Source organism: Ptychodera flava, chromosome 6 (assembly GCF_041260155.1).
Source record: "Ptychodera flava strain L36383 chromosome 6, AS_Pfla_20210202, whole genome shotgun sequence".
NCBI classification, from domain to species: domain Eukaryota; kingdom Metazoa; phylum Hemichordata; class Enteropneusta; family Ptychoderidae; genus Ptychodera; species Ptychodera flava.
In genome coordinates, this window is record NC_091933.1 from 10,665,411 (window position 1) to 10,685,821 (window position 20,411).

General features: G+C 38.2%; 1 protein-coding gene and 1 long non-coding RNA gene across 2 annotated transcripts; both read right to left on the reverse strand.

The window, feature by feature from the left end:
* Positions 1–339: 339 nt before the first annotated feature.
* LOC139134809 (uncharacterized) lies at positions 340–14,554 on the reverse strand. The gene is made up of 5 exons (XR_011552878.1): positions 14,144–14,554; positions 11,592–11,708; positions 10,352–10,590; positions 7,335–7,479; positions 340–6,767 (listed from the first exon to the last, which is right to left on the reverse strand). It is a non-coding gene; the product is annotated as an uncharacterized lncRNA (long non-coding RNA).
* Positions 14,555–18,913: 4,359 nt separating this feature from the next.
* On the reverse strand, positions 18,914–20,094 carry LOC139134189 (allatostatin-A receptor-like). Its single transcript, XM_070701103.1, has 2 exons — positions 19,478–20,094; positions 18,914–19,364 (listed from the first exon to the last, which is right to left on the reverse strand). The coding sequence occupies exons 1-2, from the start codon at positions 20,053–20,055 to the stop codon at positions 18,914–18,916; spliced, it is 1,029 nt and encodes a 342-aa protein (XP_070557204.1). The 5' UTR covers positions 20,056–20,094.
* Positions 20,095–20,411: the final 317 nt, after the last annotated feature.

Sequence of the window (20,411 nt, forward strand, 5' to 3'; positions counted from 1 at the left end):
AGCTTCAAGTATACATCAGTGTACAGCTGATACAATGTCAATACTACCAACTGGGGATGAGATCTGATTATGATCCCATGAAGCTTCAAGTATACACATAGATGTATACTTACAATTTTCTTGAAAAAAATAATGCTTTCTATGATAATATATGAATAATATCTCTGACACATTGAAATTGGTGGGATTCAAGTTGATGACCTTGCCATTTGGCACGGAGTATTAATGTGATATTCACGATGGCTTACATCTATTTGAATATATTCCAATACATTGTACAAAACACAAGAGACACACACAGATCATCCCACAATATGACAGAGACAGAAATACATGTAATGTTGTATAAAAGCATGTTAGGAACTTTTATTTACCATTAAAATATCTGTATTACATTGTAAAAGAGTGATACACAATCAACCAAGTGTTCTTACATATGCAGGCCTTGGAAAACAATAACATATATTTTACTTAATTACAAAGGTGACAATTGCAATGTCATTTGAACTACTGGAGGAATCAATTACATCTTACATCTGTAAGGAAGCTTCAAGTATACATCAGTGTACAGCTGATACAATGTCAATACTACCAACTGGGGATGAGATCTGATTATGATCCCATGTAAATCAGCATGCAGTATTGTGATAAAAGTCTTTACTGTGTAACAAGAGAATTTCACAATACACAGCTTTAATACTTGGCTGCATATTTTTACAGGCATACCAATGAGCACATAAAGCCTAAGACTGATCATTGTACATAATCTGAAATATTCTGAGGAAAATGATGCATCATACCTATAGCTGCATAAAACAGGTTCACAAAGTTTTCAACACTCAAACATGTTGTTTTTAACCAACTGTACTGGGGTCCACTTGACCTATTCAAAGTATAGGTTGAAATGTTTAGGGGAAGAAGAGTTATGCCAAAAAGTGACCTAGCGGCTGACAGAGTCCTGCTGTGGTGTGCAGAGAATAACTATGTGTGAGACAAATGTGTTGATGAATAATGTACTTGTCGGTTTCAGTGAGTGTTTTTCCAAGAATTTTGGAAAGGTGGGACACCCTAATCCATGATGGTTAAAATAGGGGGTCACCGAGTGAGTGAAGCAAAGCAAAGTCACTGAAGGGAAAAGTACTAGGGGGCGTTTTCCAATTGATAATCAATGTCATGAATACATTCATTTCAAAACAACATGGAAACTATCTTTTAATGGTTTGTGACATATTGGTATCATTAAAAGTTTTTATTTGTAAGCAAGCGTAATGGCAGCTGATAAAGCTCAGCTGTGTTATGTAGAGACTACCTATTTCTGACACTTATGATGAAGAGGGTGGAAATCTTTGATAGCTCATTTAAGGACAGCTGTAAAAATACACAATGTCACAATAAGATCATCCGTAAGAACATGTCTGCCAAATATTAAAGCTATCAGATGAGCAGTTTTTGAGAAACAAAGTTTTTCACAAAAAATGGCAAAAACGGCCCCAAATAATACATGTTTGAGTCATGGCTAAGGACATGAAAAAATTGTAACAAAATGGTCGCCATGCGGCAATATTGGATCATATTGTAACACAAATTGATGTGCATATGTGTGATATAGGTCAATGTCCTTGTACCAACTTTGAATAAAATTGATGTTGAAAGTGCCCGATTTTTGGCTCCGTACATGAAATAATTATAATCAAAGTGAGACTTGAGTGGACACCGTGGGTCATCAGTATGTATTAGGGAGATGGTGCAGTGGCAAAGAATGTGAAATTTTCAGAAGAGTTACTTTCAGAATGTGCTTAGGAATACAATTCAGAATAACATTCAGACACTCACTATGTGAGATAATATTCTGTATATTCCAGAAGAGTCCTTTCAGAATGTGCTTTAGAATACAATTCAGAATAATATTCAGACACTCACTATGTGAGATAATATTCTGTATATTCTAGAAGTAACAAGTCATTGACAATGACATAGTCCCCACTTGTAATAGGAGTATTAGTCTTGATGGGGCAGGGAAATGAGGTCATTAAGAAGTATCACTGGAGTGTATATGTTCAGATCTATGGACACATAGGTCTATGTCATTGTTCCCATTTTGAAACAAGAGGCATGTCTAAGTTATGGTTCTAAATCGGGAAAAAAGATCAGACCTCCAGCTGTATTGGCCTGCCAAGAAATACATATGTGCATAATAAATGAGGTACAAGATGTGACATCTTAAGGTCTACTATCCTATCAAAATTGAAGCGTAAAGAACTGTGGTTACTGAGTTATGCATATATATGCATATTCAAGGTCAAAGGTCATCAAGGTCACGTGACATTTTGCGAAAAAAAACCATTGTATTGCTAATTAATCCATATATGCCAAAATTCAGACCTCTAGCTCTATTGGCTTGCCCACAATTATATATGGGCATAATTAATGAGGTAAAGCATGTGTTGTCATAAGGTCTCCCATCCTACTAAATATAAAGGACATAGCACTTGTGGTTACTTATTTATTGACATAATCGTGTATTTTAGGTAAAAGGTTATCGAGGACACATGACATTTTGTCAAAAAATTTCTATCCTATAGTCTGTCCCTATATACTAAAAATCATACATTTACCTCTATTGGCTTGCTCAAAATTAGATATGCACATAATTAATGAGGTACAATATGTGGCGTCATAAGGTGTCCCATCATACCAAATATGAAGGGTGTAGCACTTGTGGTTCCTGAGTTATGGACAAATATGTATATTTGAGGTCAAAGGTCATTGAGGTCACGTGACATTTTTCAAAAAAAATTGTATTGCTAAGTTATCCCTACATACCAAAAATCAGACCTCTAGCTCTATTGGCTCGCTCAAAATTAGATATGTGCATAATTAACGAGGAACAATATGTGGCGTCATAAGGTGTCCCATCATACCATATATGAAAGGTTTAGCACTTGTGGTTACCGAGTTATGGACAAATATGTATATTTGAGGTCAAAGGTCACGTGACATTTTGTCAAAGCGTATGAGATATCTGCATGAACGGATGGACTCACATGGATGGACTAACGGACTGACATGACCCAATCTATGAGCCCCCTGGACTTTATCTGTGGGGACTAAAAACTGTGTCACTGCATCCTTTTTGCAATATGAATACGATGAGAAACTAAATTTTTATTTTTCTTGGCCTTATACATGGGAGTCTATGGACTGCCTTATACATGGGAGTCTATGGACTGCCTTATACATGGGAGTCTATGGACTGCCTTATACATGGGAGTCTATGGACTTCCTTATACATGGGAGTCTATGGACTGCCGTATACATGGGAGTCTATGGACTGCCTTAAACATGGGAGTCTATGGACTGCCTTATACATGGGAGTCTATGGAGGTGAAAACTAAAAAGTCCTCTAACACGGCCAAATTTGATCGCATTGTGAAACAAATCAACGTGCATCTGTATGAGGTAGAGTACTATCCTTTTACCAAGTTTGAACGAAATCGCTCCAGGCGTCTCTGAGATATCTGCGTGAACGAAAAAAGTCATAAAATATGCAAATGAGCAATTAATTAATAAGCCACACCCACCAAAATCTAATCAGATCTAAGTCTCATCATGATAATACCAAATACCAAATTGCATGACATTGGACCTAAGGGTTCTTAAGTTATGAGTGGAACAAAATCTGTCTACGGACGGACGGACGGACGGACAGACGGACGGACAGACGGACACACACACAGACATTGTGGCGACATAGGACACCTTTGGTGCTTCGCACCACGGTGTCCAATAACAAAATGGCTGTCATGCCGGCATATTGGATCATTTCGTGAAACAAATTGACGTGCATATGTATGATATAGGTCAATGTCCTTGTACCAACTTTGAATAAAATCGGTTGAGATGTGCCTGAGTTATGGCTCTGCACATAAAAAAATCGTAACAAAATGGCCGCATGGCAGCCATATTGGATCATATCACAAAACAAATCAATTTGCATATGTATGATTTATGAAGTAATCCTTGTACCAAGTGTGAGTGAAATCGCTCCAGGCATCTCTGAGATATTGCGTGAATGGACGCACGCATGCATGGACAGACGGATGCACGGACATGGCCAAACCTATAAGTCCCCCGGACGGTGTCCATGGGGACTAAAAAAATGACAAGAATTGCCTCAAAATACAAATTTGCATATTTCACTAAAATTTGAACAATTAACCTAACTGAGGTCACCCCAAGTGAAATGCATATAAAATTTCAAAGCAATCAGATAAGCAACTTCAGAGAAATAGATTTTGTGACCAAAAACAGCAAAAAAATACCTAAAATATAGAAATATGCAAATTCTGCACGAGTATCAAATTTCAAAGCAACCAGACAATTTATGTGATTTCAGAGAAGAGCGCAATTGTGATGGATGACGGACGGACGGATGATGGACGGAGGGAGAGATGGGCAATGACGTAAAATCAGCCCATTTGATAAGCTCCGCATTGCTGACAGCAGAGCTAAAAGGCTGACAAACAACAATACATATCCACTCATTAGATTAGCTCTGCTTTGCTGATAGTGAAGCTTAAAAGCAAATTCACCCCAAAAATGCTAAAAGTTGACGGATGACCAACAACAACACACACCTACCAGGGTACACAAGATAGGCTCATTCACACTAACTGCAGAGCTAAAATAGAAAACAGTTTGATTCCCTGTCTGTTCTTTTAAAGTTATATCCATTAGAATACAAATAAACAAGTGATGATTACATATATAAATCTCTATTTTTCATAAGCTTGTCTGACTGCTAAAGGTGAATTTTGTTGAAATATTTTCACTTATTGCAACATACACCTTCGAGAAAATGGGACAGGCAACTGCTGTGGTTTCTTTGTGTAATCTTAGTAATATTGAAATATATTAAGTTTATTTGCCAAGCGGTCCCCAACAACAATACTTGGTACTTAACATTGAATCTCATGAACGATCAAACTGATGTTCTGAATATGTACACTTTGCTCTGGCATAGCGCGTTGCGAGTAATGAGGGTCGATGATTGCAAGCAATAGTTTTTATCTCCAAAGCCAACTTCAGATGTAGTTTTGAGCTTTTTTTCTTGATAATGGAATGTGACTTGGTGTGCTGTATTCATAAGTTAGTCCCATTTGCAATAATCTGCAACATTCTCTGTATCCTTTTGTCCACAAGTTGACATTGCCTGAAATCCATATCGCACAAGCTTGAAGATATATCTCCTAGGGAGCCATCATTAGTTACAGCCTGGGGGTCAGATGAATGTGAAGGAGTCTTCCAAAATATTTAAAGCTATAAGGGGGTTATTCAAAATGTTGAGAAAAAGAAGGGGGGGTTACTCAATTTTTGGTGCAAATGTATTGAAACACCTCTCAGATTGCCTACTTCACACATCAATTTCTACAAATTTTTACTCAGTAAAATTACACATTGAAAATACCTCTTAGATTACACCAAACTGCACCAATGCACACTACAATTTCTCAAACTTTTCCATGCAAGGGAGGGGAGCAAGCCAAGCGGACACTTTCCCCATCAGCCCTGCATGTTCTTCAATCTGTACTTTCAAAGTCTACCCTGTCGGATATCCTAGTGAGGACCCTGTTATGATACCCATACATACAACAAAACTGTATGTGGTTGTATACTGGTTATAGTGTAACCTTTGACATCTATGTTTTGTTGTGACTTTGAATTTCATTTGTTGGTTTCACCTTGTTCAACCGTCATGAGATAACCAATGATTATCTCGCAGGGTACACAAGGATTTGAATGGTCTTTCCTCTTGCTGTATTTATGTAAATTGTAGAAATACATGTATTGAAATTTAACTTTTCAAATTGAGTGTGGGGGTCAGTCAAAATTTCCATGTAAGGGAGGGGGGGGGGTTACTCAAATTCATCATGGTTTGGGGGGTACTCAAAATTTAGAGTTTCCGACGAAATTCCTCCAACATCTCCTCTCCGACCTGTACTCCGTAAATAATGACAGCTCCCCATGAAATTTGGGCTCCAGTTGCTGTAATTTTTTGATGAATTTTTCACAATTTCTTTTGATATCAACTCCAGTTTTTTGTTCTTCTTCTGGAAGCTCATTGGGAAACAAAGTGTATCATACATGTGCACATTGCAATGTTATTGACAAGTATATGTAAATCTGGGTCCTGATTGACATGTACACCCTCTGGAGCAGAAAAAGAAGTTATAATGGAATGTTTATAAACAATCATCACAAGTGACAACTAGCTACAGGTCCGTTACTATACTACAGAGATCACCATGATACTGAGGGGAGGCATGAAATAATAATTGTCTTTTCTCAGTGCTCTGAAAGTTGAATTTTTCCTCTCTATGAGCTGGATATATAATTATATAATTATATATCCAGGTATATAATTATATACCTTCAACAGTTCTGTACTAGCTGTATCTGATGATGCTTAGTATTGAGGGTTTTGTCTGTTAAGTTGGCCACTCTTTATCTGTGGTAGGTGCTATGTTTAGGAGCCTCTGATCCTAACATACACAAATCTGTGTGCTGAGCAGTGTAAGGGTGCACGTCTCTCCACCATACTGACTAATAGGAAATCCTCTACCAAATGGAGGTGCAATCCCACTGTCTTCATCTTGAGACAACTGTCCCTGGTGGTTGGTTCCTTTCTTTGAATGGTAAAATGCTGCCTTATAGTCGGTTTGGATTTATCCTGCTTCCTCTTCTGCATGGATATACACACCTGTTCCCTAACATAGTAATAATAATAAACTCATGGAAGATAATCATGGACAAATCATGGAAGATAATAATTTCTCTTCACAAAAAGTTAGTTTATTTGTGTGTCACATATCCAAGAATTCTTGTGTAAAGGACCAATAAATTTATTTTTCTCTCCGCTATATGCATGTTTCTCTAACCTAGACATCTAAACCATACTTTTTCCTTCTTGCTCATGTCATATGTAATACAATGTAGATTGGCAACAACCAATGTCCTGCACAGTTTAAGAATGAGGATTGCTGTCACATGCATGTTGTGTATAATTCAGGATGAATTAGTGTAAAACTGATGTACCTACATAGTTGCAGCTGGCAATGTCAATTAAAATACAGAAATGTATCACTAATATTTTTGTGAACCTGTGATTCTAAATAGTATTCTTGTAATTGTAAACATGCTAGACATGTGTATAGCTATAAAGACAACTAACATAAAACACTTTGTGCAAGTTACAAGATACCAGTTCCAGCACATCTTTGCAACAGCCACTTGTGTATATATACTGTGGTGCAAGGACTAAAATGGAAATTTACCTGTTGTTTGATCATTTCCATTCATCTTTCGTAATAATGTCATGATCCAAGTCCAATCCCAAGCCCTCCACTTTGTCTTTAATGCTCTTTGTCAAGGTCAATGGTATTTCTCATCCTTGATATTGCGCAGCATGCACTGCTGATCCTGAATTGTAAACACATAACTCTTTAAATAACAATGATAACCGGAATGATTAAAATACATTTGGTGATGGGATGTACTACAATGAATTGCAAACACTCTGTATGTCCTTAACCCTAATGATGATAAGCATTAGACACATGTAAACATTCTAAATCACGTGTGCATACCAGATGTATTCTCTCATTGGAATATACTTCATCATAACAGTTTTATGGATCCTACGAATGAAGCTACATGTATTGAATGTCTAGTCATGTGCATTTATCATATCATCTGCATTTCACTAGGCAATTCATAGAGTGCCAAGTGGCAAGAAAATTTTTTAGCAAATTCAGCTAAATAAGAGAAAATAACTTTACCAAAATGTGTAAGCAATGATTATCACAACAAAGTTACTGATTAAATAGTATGGTAGAGGTGTAATACATTTGATCTACTCAAGAGGGTATTTTAAAAAAAGGACTACAAATGTGTATGACAACAGCAGTGTTTCCGCTGCCATTCGCAAGAGCGTGAAATGGCAAATGAAATGTCTGCAGATTGGGAAATATTTTTCAACTATCCTTCGCCAAACTGGTCTGTGCTATTTTTCAGGGGGCTGATCGAGAGTGCAGTTAAAGCCGCACTTTTCAATCCCAGGTTCTCGCATTAGTGGAGTTCTTCTCCCAGTCAAACACTTGGCCAGTACGATGTTTGATTTCTATAACATTAATTACACAAACTGATCTCAACCTTTTATCACCTTTTGCTAATCCTGCAAACAGAGTTTATACAAGCGTTTGATTGACGGTCAGTTTAAATCGCCAACAGTCACAACAAACACTCGAATTTCCTAAAAAATTGTCTTCTAGTCGCGTTAGACTTTTAATATAACCACAGAGTCCGATCGGCAGCAACTTCACGCTGACCGCTTGGCAGTCTGTCTGCCTTCTTGTGGCCGGGGAAAACTAAAAAGTGGCATTTTCTGGAGCGTGTAACCTTGTGTTGACTGTTTGGTGTCCACTAACACAATGAACGCTGCTATAGCTTTGCGTCCTTTTAAAGGGAGGCTCCACCTTTAAAAGGCAGAGAGATTTTTTAACATCCCTGGCTGGTCATTCTTTCCTTGCTTTAGTGTGCAGTCTCAGAAAACTATTATAATCAGTAACTTATGAAGTTATATGCCATGCTTTCAGATGGCTGCATGCAATGACCTGTTATTTTATGACAAGTGCTTTGTAAACAATGCTTTAACATAGTCAGGAAATACTGATTGCAGTATATTTTCAAAAACTAAGCAGACAACAGCAGCCAATGACAGCAAGGGTGGTGAATAAAATGAAACCAGTGTTTCAAAAACGTCACCGTAGGACACTACTGCAGCAAACTCAGAGGCAGCTATTAATGAGCACAGTGTGGTAAACTGTCAATTGGATGACGTCCTGAGCCAAACTTCATGCAAATGTTATAACCTATGCAAATACAATGACCCAGGCCTATCCACAAAACAATTACTCAGCATCGCAGGTGACTCTGGACTATCCAGAATACACATACAGGTACCTGCTATGGAAGATGACCCAGGCCTATCCTGAATACAATACAGGTACACATTTTTGAAAATGACCTGGGCCTATCCTGAATACGATACAGGTACAGACTGTTTGTATTAATGATAGGCCTTAGTCATCTCCCATTTTGTATTCTATATAGGCCAGCTGATTCATCATACATGTACATACTGTGTGCATGTATGTGTATTGGCTTAGGCCATCCTCCATTGCATATATTATGTGTATTGTGGATATATGTCTGTGCCATCTTCCATACCATGTGAATGCATTTGGATTGAGGATAGGCCCGGTTATCTTCAATACTGTGTACATGTATTTGTGGATATAGGCTGGGGTCACCTCCTGCCATGATGTGTACACGTACTGAGTAACACTGTATTGTGGATAGGCATTGGTCATAATATTTGCATGAAGATATGCCCAGGATGTTGTCCTGTTGAATGTTTACTACGCTGAACAACAAGCAGCACACTGCGACATGCTAAGTCGTGTTCGAGTACAATTAAGCAAAAAAGATAATTGCACAGGTTGTCCGCAGAGTTGCAGGGTAGTAGTAGTTACAAAAAAGAAAGTGTACCAGGAATAGTTTGTTGAATTTCCATGACTAGTGTTTTAATAAGAGAAGAGTCAGCTTTTTTTTTCTGTAAGACATATAAAGTGGCCAGACAGGATATTTTAAAATACATGTATACACCCAGTTTGATTTTGAAACTATTAAGCATTTACTGCTTGGAGTACACCTTCTTTAAGTGAACAGTTGGTTTAATAATCAGACTCTGTGATTGGAGAACTGAAAGCACTTGATGATTGAGGCAGAAGCTATGGATCTTTCAAAGGAAACATCTTGAAGTTACCCTGTCAATGATGCAATACTTGTAATACATCTTGATACATTTACAAAAGTGCAAAATTAAGTCACATAAGTGTGTGGCACACAGGAAATAAAATTTGTTGTGAATGTTATTAAGAAAGCAGTTTGTTCCATAAAAAATAGTTGTTTATTTTCATTGCCACTAATTATCAGTCGGTCAGGATGAGTCCTACTTAAATTTTTAAATCACAAATGTCCAATGGACCTGGTAATGTATTACCTTGAATAGAAATGATTATTGGACCAGTTTAATGTCATCTTGCCACTGTAGCAACTGATAGGACCCACCTGAGTATATATATACAACTGTCAGTTGGATAAAAATCATAAATGCAATTACATGTAATTTTGATGGCTATAGTTCTGGCTAATCAATTTGGTCTCAATTAGCCAGAATGGTTTAAGGGAAATTTACCCAGTGGAAACACTGAACAGTGTAAGTACAAACCTGTGCCACAGCAAGGACCCATTGTCTTAGGAAAATAAATATATTGATGAAAGATTCCCTCAATTCCACAGGTTTTTGCTCTGCATGATGACAACACCATCATCTCTGTTCAGTGTTGGCTCTCTGCATAGCCACACACTGTGTATATGCTTTGCAATGGAGGATGGTATTGTCACTATGTTGCTTTTCACCTGGTTGTCATTGCCCAGTATGCACTGCCTCAGCAAGGGATCTTGAATCTGATTGGGTGAAAAGAAACATTAACTTGAATCATGCAATGTAAATATTATCTCCTGCAAATTGCTGACATTAGTTTACATCAGTTCATTCTAAAACATGGCTTTTTATATGCAAGATAAGACAACTTGATTGTTTATGACTTCTGTAATTTTAATTAAACCTTCCATCACTGGTATAACTTTGCCCTAAACCCATTGTAATCACTGGTGATTGTGGACCTTTTTAAAGGAAACAGGTACATAATGTAGGTCAAGACGTGTATTCAAGCAAGTAGCAATATCTTTATATATTTATTTCAAAGAAAGACCAACAGGAACAAGTCACATTAACAGGCTCCATAAAATAAACATAATAATATGAATGCATGAAGTACAATAAACAATAAACAACAAACAACAAACTATATGAAACCATTAAAAATGTACAAATTTAAGCATGGCATTCTGACCAAGCATCTGAAACTTTGACAAGATAAAGTGTTGTCAATGGCAGGGTTGGAAATGCACGATTCATTTAAAGTAGCCATACATCTTTGAAGAGCCAAGTACCTAAAAACATCGAGTTTTATACTGCGAGTTCTTGTACATGTAGTTTACTGAGAAACATCAAAATTAATATGAAACATGATTGGGACAATCATACATATTCACATATTTGTATAAAAATATAAATAATCTCCAATGATAAAGAGGCTAAAGGTTAAAACGCTTGCAGAATTATCCATTATTATTTCAGCTGTAAGGATGCTATGTTTGAAACAGAAGAACTTCATGAATTTCATTTGCACTTGCTCTATTTTGTCCTGTTGAATTTTTTGCCAAGGAGATCACACTACAGACGCATATTCTGAAATACTTACATGTATTAAAGTTACGTAGAGAGCATTGAGGGAGTTGATGTTGAAGAAAGTATTACAATTCCGCCAAATAAAACCGAGCATGTGAAAAGCTTAACTGATAACGAACGAGACATGTGCAGGAAATTGAAAATCAAATCTTACCTGATGAAGGATTTTGTCAAAGAGCAGTTATCAATCTTTTGATTCTTGTTCCTTCTAAGTTTCACATACATGTACCTCTGAGGCTTTACGACCAGGTTACGCGAGGTATACTAACAGCTGTAGGCAAATGTCAACGAATACAATGAATTAGAATCTTGCAGATAGTCCTATTTCTCACCGTCTGTACAATGGATACTCAACTTTCTAATCATAGAAGCTATGATATATGGGTCAAAGATCAGTAAAATCATACACTCATTCATTATGTATTACCATGCTATAGACATCTCATTTAATTGGTGGAGCAGAACCATGTGACTGACACACAAATACACAGTATGTAATGGTTTGTTTTGATGTCCATGAATATAAATAATGCTGCTAACATTGTGACTTTTCATCAAAAATGTAAATTGTCAATTGTACAAAGATCATAATCAATCACAAAAACAAAATGAAGCACTTGTGGCCCAAGTTATACATTTTTTTAAAAATCTCCAGATTTGACAAATTTTTAGGGTGGCCATGACTGTGCATTGCTTATTACATGCCTTGATGTGAGTGCAAATCAATGAATTGATTTGAAAAGGAACATCCGGGGAGTTAGGGGGTCGGTGAACGATGTACTGACTGGTTTCCATGGTTACCAAGGCCAGTGAAGCCCTACAATGTTTTCGACATCTAAGTAGACCTGAATGATAGATGTAAAATATACATGTGCACACTTCTATTTTGACCTTCGTTAAAATCCGTTTGATGCTGGTCAATAATGGTAAAACTGTTTGAAAATGTCCAGCATATAACTAAATGTCATACAGCATTTATAACCAGAGGCATGTAATAAAAATATTGTTGCCTGAATACATGGGTTTATGTGCCCTCGCAGCAGGAAACGATTTGCCATCCTGGTGTCTGGCAAATTGTCACCTGTTCTCTGGCACATAAACCCATGTATTCAGGCAATATTGCACAAGTTCTGGGGCTCCGTTGTCTTTCACATGGGAAATTTTTGTAAATCTTGATGATTTTCTAGGGTTTGTTGGTAATATCATGGAAATAACAGGCTCTGCCCCGACCATAACGTTTATCTATAGGCTTTGGCAAGACTGAAAGCCAAAATAAGCTTGCTCGCTAAGCCTTGTAAATTCTTGACTTTCCTCTCGCCCTTGGCCATAAATGAATAATAATGGTCAGAGCATCACCCATTATTTCTATAACATTAATTACATTAATCATTAATTAATATTGTTAAAATATCTGTGATAAGGGCATTATGTACAAGAAATTAAATTTTGGAATTTCACCAAATGCACTACATGGATTATATGTGGCCTCTGTTCATTTACCTGCCAGCCTTTCCCTGAACCGGAAGTTTACAAGGTCCCGTTCGATTGATTTCCCTGAACGCTACATGTAAACAATAATTGTAGAGCGGACTTTCAGACCTTCAGAATGAAAATGATTATCAAATCTGTGACTCCATGAAAGTTAAATATGCAATAATTTGCAAAGTTAAATATTAACTATGCACACACCGGAGTTTTTATACACCAGTTTAGCATGGAGCCAGAAATGGTATTTGTTCCTAGCTCCATGAGTGTAGGTAAGGAAACTGTGAACACACACTCATGCTTACGATCCATGATACTGTACAGCATGTAAACCATTTTACTTGACAAAAATTTCGTCAGTGCATGCACTGTCCGAACATAAAGCATACGGGCTCGGCACAGCTGCTTCCGATCCCGTGAGAACAAGCTTGATCTCACCATGGAGGTAATCTCTCCTTCTACCATGATCTCACAGTGTGACCTCTATCCGTATGATACCTCCTGGCCGCTGATGCCATATCGTTTAATCAAACATCTCTGTACAGTACACTGAATCGCCAGCGTATGTAATGCAATTCAGCTCCCGTACGTATGTACGTGTACGTGTTCCACATATGAAAAAAATCTAAGACACGAACACGAAAAAAGAACGTGTGTGACTAAGCAAGTACACTACGTAGCCCTGCGTACAGGTCTGTATTCCCGGCGTTACGGCCTCCGCCACGCCTGAGACCTGTACGCACGGCGATACTTATACAGTGAATCATCAGGTTACCTCAGCTGACGAAAGGGGTAAAACCCCCAGCTCTGCGTGGCAGCAGGGCAATGTTTTACCGGCGTTATAAGGCGGGAGGCCGTATAACCCCGGTAAAACACAGTCCTGCCACGCACAGCTAATATACCCATGCCGTGAATAACCTGCGGTTTCGTGCAACGTTCACTCTTTCGATCCTCGGCGGTTCTAGCGTATGACCATATGTTGACACAACTGTCACACCACATATGATCGACTATACACCGAAATCAGTGCAATGAATATATCAAATTCAGTCAATTCGAGTATAATATGATCGAGCGTACCTCTGCGTGGCAGGGCTGTGAGTCAGTGTGTTCACCGTCCCTCCACCCACGAGGGACGGTGGTGTGTTGAACACACAGTCGACTCGTGGCACGCACGCACAGCTACTAACATATTTTAATTGGCAGTACAGAAGTACTTACGTGGGAGGATGGACTTCACAACTCGAGCAAATAAGTTATCATCAGAGCTGTTACCCTACAACGGTGAGACTTGGCTTGAGTACGATGTAGCCTATACGGCGCCGCGTTGAGTTAACTTTCGCCGAGGCCAAGGGTTTCATTCTGCATCCACAGTACCGGTCACCGCGCCGACCGTGTGCGGTCAGCGAAACATAGGTCCGCTTTACACATGTATATCCTTCCATGACAAGCAATCAAGTACGCCATTCTCAGCTTTATTTCGACAATACGTCAACGAAACTGAATGTTCAAATTTTACAGAATGCTTTATACAATACAAACCAACACTTCTAACACATTAAGCTTTCAATTGTAGTGTTAATTTAGCTTCGCTACACTTCGCGACACTTGTTCTCATTTGCATACAACTTTGTATATCGCTTCTTGCACTAGATGAGTTGGGGGGGGGGGGGGTCGGTGGAATCTGAAGGAGAGCCACTCAAAAATTGAAAGCACCGAGAGGGGTCGCTCAAAGTGTGGAGAGACAGAAGGGAAGCCATCGCGAGAAAGAATTAAATGGTCATGACCATTTATTCCTTCTCGTAATGGTTTCATGTATCGTGTCTAAAACCGGGATCAAATATATGCATGGTCACCCATTCATTCAGTATCTTTCAACATGTCAAACAATATAAGTAGTATCTCGTATCAAACAAAATTCATAAAAAATGGCCGACTTTGTCCCTTTAATACCTGATCTGTAATAATATCCAGATAACTATGCCAAATTAGCTCAGTGAGTCAGTCGTAGTATTGCAGATAGTGTACGGTGAACGGCATGGGCATTCATGCCTATACATGTATGTATGATCCCGATGTATGACATTCATGACGTATGACATGATGTATGACATTGCGTGTTCACAGTGTTTGCTCCCTTCGCGTGAATAATCGGAGACTTGGAGTGAGTACTGTGTATGTATACTGTGCATTGCCACAAATAGCAACCCAATCCCCAGGCTTTGGCATAAATTCTGAACATCATTCAGGATTCCAGTGGAGTGGGGGACATACACAAGTAAACATAAATGGCAGACTAGTAATTCATGAATTTCATAATTATAATTTATTAATAACATTACAAATTTGCACACATTCCTTATGACTAATAAAACATTTGGCGTTTTCATCAGCGTTAGATAAACCCACGGCAAGAAATTGGTGAACGTGAATATTTTATACTAGATCATTTTACAAGGTCCGAGTTGGCAACTAGATTTTGCTGTCGTTTCTTAGGAAAAGTTCACAAGATAAGAGTGATCGTGATTGTAAAGTGAAAACTGTGTGAACATACAAAAGTGTACGTCTAGAGTAACACTCGGAAATTTCAAATTTTGTAGGTCAGTGAATGTGAATGTATATACTGGGGTTAAAACATCAAACAAAGTGACGATGTCATTAACAAATAACATGGAGAGAAATGCTGACAATACGGAAAATGTTAAACGTTTACAGAATGTTGACCATAGAACGGTAGAATCATTAATATATATTTAACTTAGTAAATATAACCATCAATACTCACCAAGAATTTGAATTTACAGGACATCAATTAAGTGAAAGAATGACAAATAAATACGTTTTAATGCTTGTGTATGTATGTATGTATGTATGTATGTATGTATGTATGTATGTGTATATATATATATATATATATATATAGTATATATATATATTGTATATATATTATATATATATATATATATATATATATATATCAGTGTTGGAAACTGGCCAAAATATTTGCCAGACATCAGGACTGGTAACTTTCAAAACTGCCTGTCCTGCCAGCAAGTTGCCTGTCCTGAATTTTTGACCAAACCATTCGCTCAAAAAACACACAAACCACTATGTACTTCAAACGTAAACAACTTTATTTTCAACATGAGTATTAACTGTGATCTTACAAACAAACTGTTCTGAATCCACTGTTTGAAATGAATTCTAATCCGGACTTGAATACAAAATTTCTACAATAACAATGCTGATAACACATCTGATATATTGTGTTGCGAACCGGGGTACTGGACATTTCATCATTAGTAGTTATCGACCTGGCTGAGGTTCAGGGACGATGTTTTTCTGATTTTCATCGGAACACAACACGAACTCGATGAATTCATACATATCAAATTTTCGTTTGAAAGCTCCTCTCAAGAAATCAAATACTTAGACCTGACTATCTACAAAGGTCGTCGATACAACAAAGAGAATATTCTCAACATCGAGACACACACAAAGCCAACAGATACATTCTAATTCTTACAAAGAAACTCATGCCATCCGGGCAGCAAACATTCAATAGTCTGATCAAAGGTGAAACATTACAATACATCAGAACATGTAACAACGAAACGATTTTACACAGAAAGTCACACAATTTAGTGAAAAATTACAAGACCGACAATAAAAAAAATGAAATAGAATGCATTAAGAGACAGATCATAAAAAACAGAAAAAGACATGCTTGAACAACAAAAAGAAAAAAATAACGCCACCAAACAATACAATAGTCTTCATAACACATACAGCCCGTACATAGAAACGACAAAAATCAAAGCAAGCCTGACAGAAAACTGGCGTGAACTTGAAAAAGACGAAACACTAAAAAAGTGTTCCAAAACAAACCAATAATCGCATATAGAAGGAACAGAAATATAGGCGACACACTTATAATTTTTTTTATTTATTCGTTTAATTCGAGAGCGTACTCATAAAACCAGAGGAAAACACACACACACAAAAAACTTACTCTACAAGAAATAAAATAAAACTAGACATACTCTTCACTTGGAACACAAGTACATAAAGTTTAAAAACATTCTGAGAAAATCTTGCGCCAAAAAGTTGCTGTGTCGAATTATATCAAAAGATAAAGTTGCTGCGATGAGCGCCAGACTTCACAAAAACTACAATAGCTCAAACTTAGGTTCACAAGAACCTATAACAACACAACGAGATCAAACAGTAGATATTTTAGCTTCCTTATTTGAACAACAACCTCAAGTGGAACAACATATACAAAAATAAAAACAATCACCATTCAACACGTCTCACCGAACAAAAATGAATTTTAAGCGACTGATGAAGAAAACTCTGTTTTCGAAACGTAGCGCCACAGGATCGTAGTGTCACAGTAGTCTCTCCGCTCCAACGCGGATTAACACAAGACACGTAGATTACGGGTTGCGTCTCGCCATGGCTAAGCAAAAATTTACATAAAACAGCCGAAACATGATATACACTTATAAGCTTATTCACAGAGTAATATCATAGACAGAGTGCAAACACTTGCATGCCTTTTGTTTCCATGGTCGTCTCGGTAGACTATTGGCTTTTCATATTAAAATTAGCTTAAAAGGTGTTAAACTTTTGGAGGCTTGGTTTGTGGTTGATAATTACACGAGATTATGCGAAACATACGACGAGATGGCATCGTACTGCCAGTCGCGTAGCAACCATAGTTACTTTGTGAGCTGTCAGGCCAGAAACACTGCCTCACGCCAATCAAAACATAACACGCAGCAGTTTCATAAAAATGTCCTTTCTTGGCGCACGTGTAAAAGGACGGTATGACTGACCGTAAACCATTGAGTAAAACCAGACAGTATCGATAAAAGACTTTCAAATTTGTTTCAACACACTCATTATATATTCATAAAAATATGAGAGGAATTTTATTTTAAAACGGTAAAACCCACTTTCCGAAGCTCAAAAACACTTCCGTTTTCGCCAGCACATCAATTCCGATCAGGCACCACACGACAACAACAACACAAGCTGTGTTCGAACATACTTTCGCTAACAATTGGTGAAATCCGAAATTACCGAAGGGTGCATGGTCGGCACTCTCGGAAAAGAGAAGCCAAGAGCTTCGTGAGGCGAGGCAAACATGGATTGCTTACGTAACCGCTTCACGCCTTAAACAATAGCTGTTGCCACTCTGTCTATGATATTACTCTGTGGTGTTGCGTAACGCAAACCCGTACCCGTGCCGTTGTTGTACTTGTACTTGTACTTGTGCTGGAGGGCGCATGTGCGCTGGCTGATGTCGCGCAAATTCGTTTAGTGGAGATTAAGGCCTACTGTATGGCAGACTTCGTTTACCCGCTTGCTTGCATGCGTTCCAGGCGTCACACAGTTGCACAGTTTCCAGTAGCATAAGCGCGTCGAAGTCGGACGTATTGGTATACTACATTTCGTTTTATTTACAAACATCTAGAGCTATCCAGGAAGACCGGTCAGAAGCAGCTGATCGATGAGATTACTGGGTATGCCGTACGGGCTACTATCGAGAGCCCGACACACGGACGTGGAAGTACAATTTTCCTCCGACTGAAAGTTACCCGTCTCGACGGGAGGACGGGCGGTAGTTTTCCCAACGCTGTAATATATATATATATATATATATATACATCAATATATATATATATATATATATATATATATATATATATATATATATATATATATATATATATAATATATATGTATGTATATAATCATGTGATATACATGTGTGTATATAAATATACCTAATCATATGGCTTGTCGCATACTAATTGTAATGAATAGATGGCAGTTGAAAAAACGATCGAAAAACAAATATGAACAGTACTAAAGATGTTACCAAGTGACATGCTAAACTTATGTAGTAGTTTTAATATATATATATATATTATATATAATAATCTATATATAATATTATATATATATATATATATATATATATTATATATATATAATGAAACTCAAAACTTTCTGATTCCTGTTATCTGATCGACCACGAACTGCATTGAACAGTTGGTTCATCAGTCTGGTTGAGGTTAGGACGATCTTTATTAGGTCATGTACTTGCTGTCTGTGAGCCCTGGGTGTTATCTGAGTTTCTGCCGTCGGTTCGGTCGAATTCAATCTGAGCCTACCAAAGTAGCAGTGAAACACCTTCTGGAAGGATTTCCTAAAGTTATCGGAGAGGAAGGCGTAAATGATGGGGTTGACGCACGAGATGGCGTAAGACATGATGTTTGACACCCAGAGTATGATCTGTAGGGCTCGATCAAATCCGACGCCTCCCAGCGTGAGAGACAGTATAATGACTTGTGCGGGCATCCAACAGATGCCGAATATGACGACAACGAAGACTACCATTTTGGTCACTTTCTTCTTCTGTTTGACGTTGCTTTGGTGTTAGCACCTTGGGGAACCACTCCCGTCCAGAGACGCTTCAGCATGAAGAAGTAGGTGACGCTGATGATGGTGAGGGTATTAAATAGGAGGTGAAGAATAACTGACCCCAGAAAAACTTGTACTCCGCCGGAGTGAAGGTTTGTATACAGTACACTAAGATTCTTCCGTACTGGTCTCTTGAAAGCGAACGTGGTGTACTTGGTGAGTATGGGAGACAACATCACTATGACGACGCCCCACATGGTGATGACCACGGCAGTGGCATTGCGTACACTGCGTATTTTCATGGAGCGTATCGGATAGACGACAGCCAGGTAGCGATCGAATGACATCACCATCAGCGTATAGACGCTGGCGTAGAGGTTCACGAACTGCAGGTAGTTGGCTATCTTACACATTACACTACCGAACGGCCATGATGGCAAGGCGTAGCTGACTGCCGTAAACGGCACAGAGAGAACGAGGAAGAGAAAATCCGCGATGCTCAGATTCAGTATGAACAAGTTCGTTGTCGTTTTCATCTTGCGTTCTTTGAGGACGACGAATATTACCAGGGTATTGCCAACCAGGCCCACAAGGCAAGTCAAACCAAATATGACAGGGATGATGTACTTCTCGGCGATGCCGATCGACGGCTCTGCGAATGATGTGAGAGTGTCGTTTGTAGCTGTGTCGTTGGACATGGTAAATCTGCACCATGTACTTCAATAATCTAGAAAAGAAACGAGACCGCCAATTTAGTGTAACGAAGCAGATGTATGTGTAATGTATTTTCATTTAAAATGTTTAATTTTTTCTCATGCAATACCTTTTGCTTGGGTATATTTCTCTTGCAACCAGAGGTCTTTCCAGCAGATGTCAGGCTGGTGGTTATCAGACAGTCTAGACGAACGCTTACACGACTGTCCGCAGGCTGTGTATCGGAGAAAGGAACCTGACTTCCCTTCGTGCACAAACGCAGTCATCCTTTCCTTGTTATATTTGTTGGCAAAACGGAATAGTTCACCATTCATCAAGAAGCCGTCGATGGCTTCTTGTT

What these genes read in the sequence shown, in the direction of transcription:
- LOC139134189 (XM_070701103.1), bottom strand. Translation starts at nt 20,055, where the DNA reads ATGTCCAACGACACAGCTACAAACGACACTCTCACATCATTCGCAGAG. An exon ending in GGAGTACAAGTTTTTCTGGG is followed by an intron (nt 19,365 to 19,477) that starts GTCAGTTATTCT and finishes CTAACACCAAAG; the next exon opens with CAACGTCAAACAGAAGAAGA.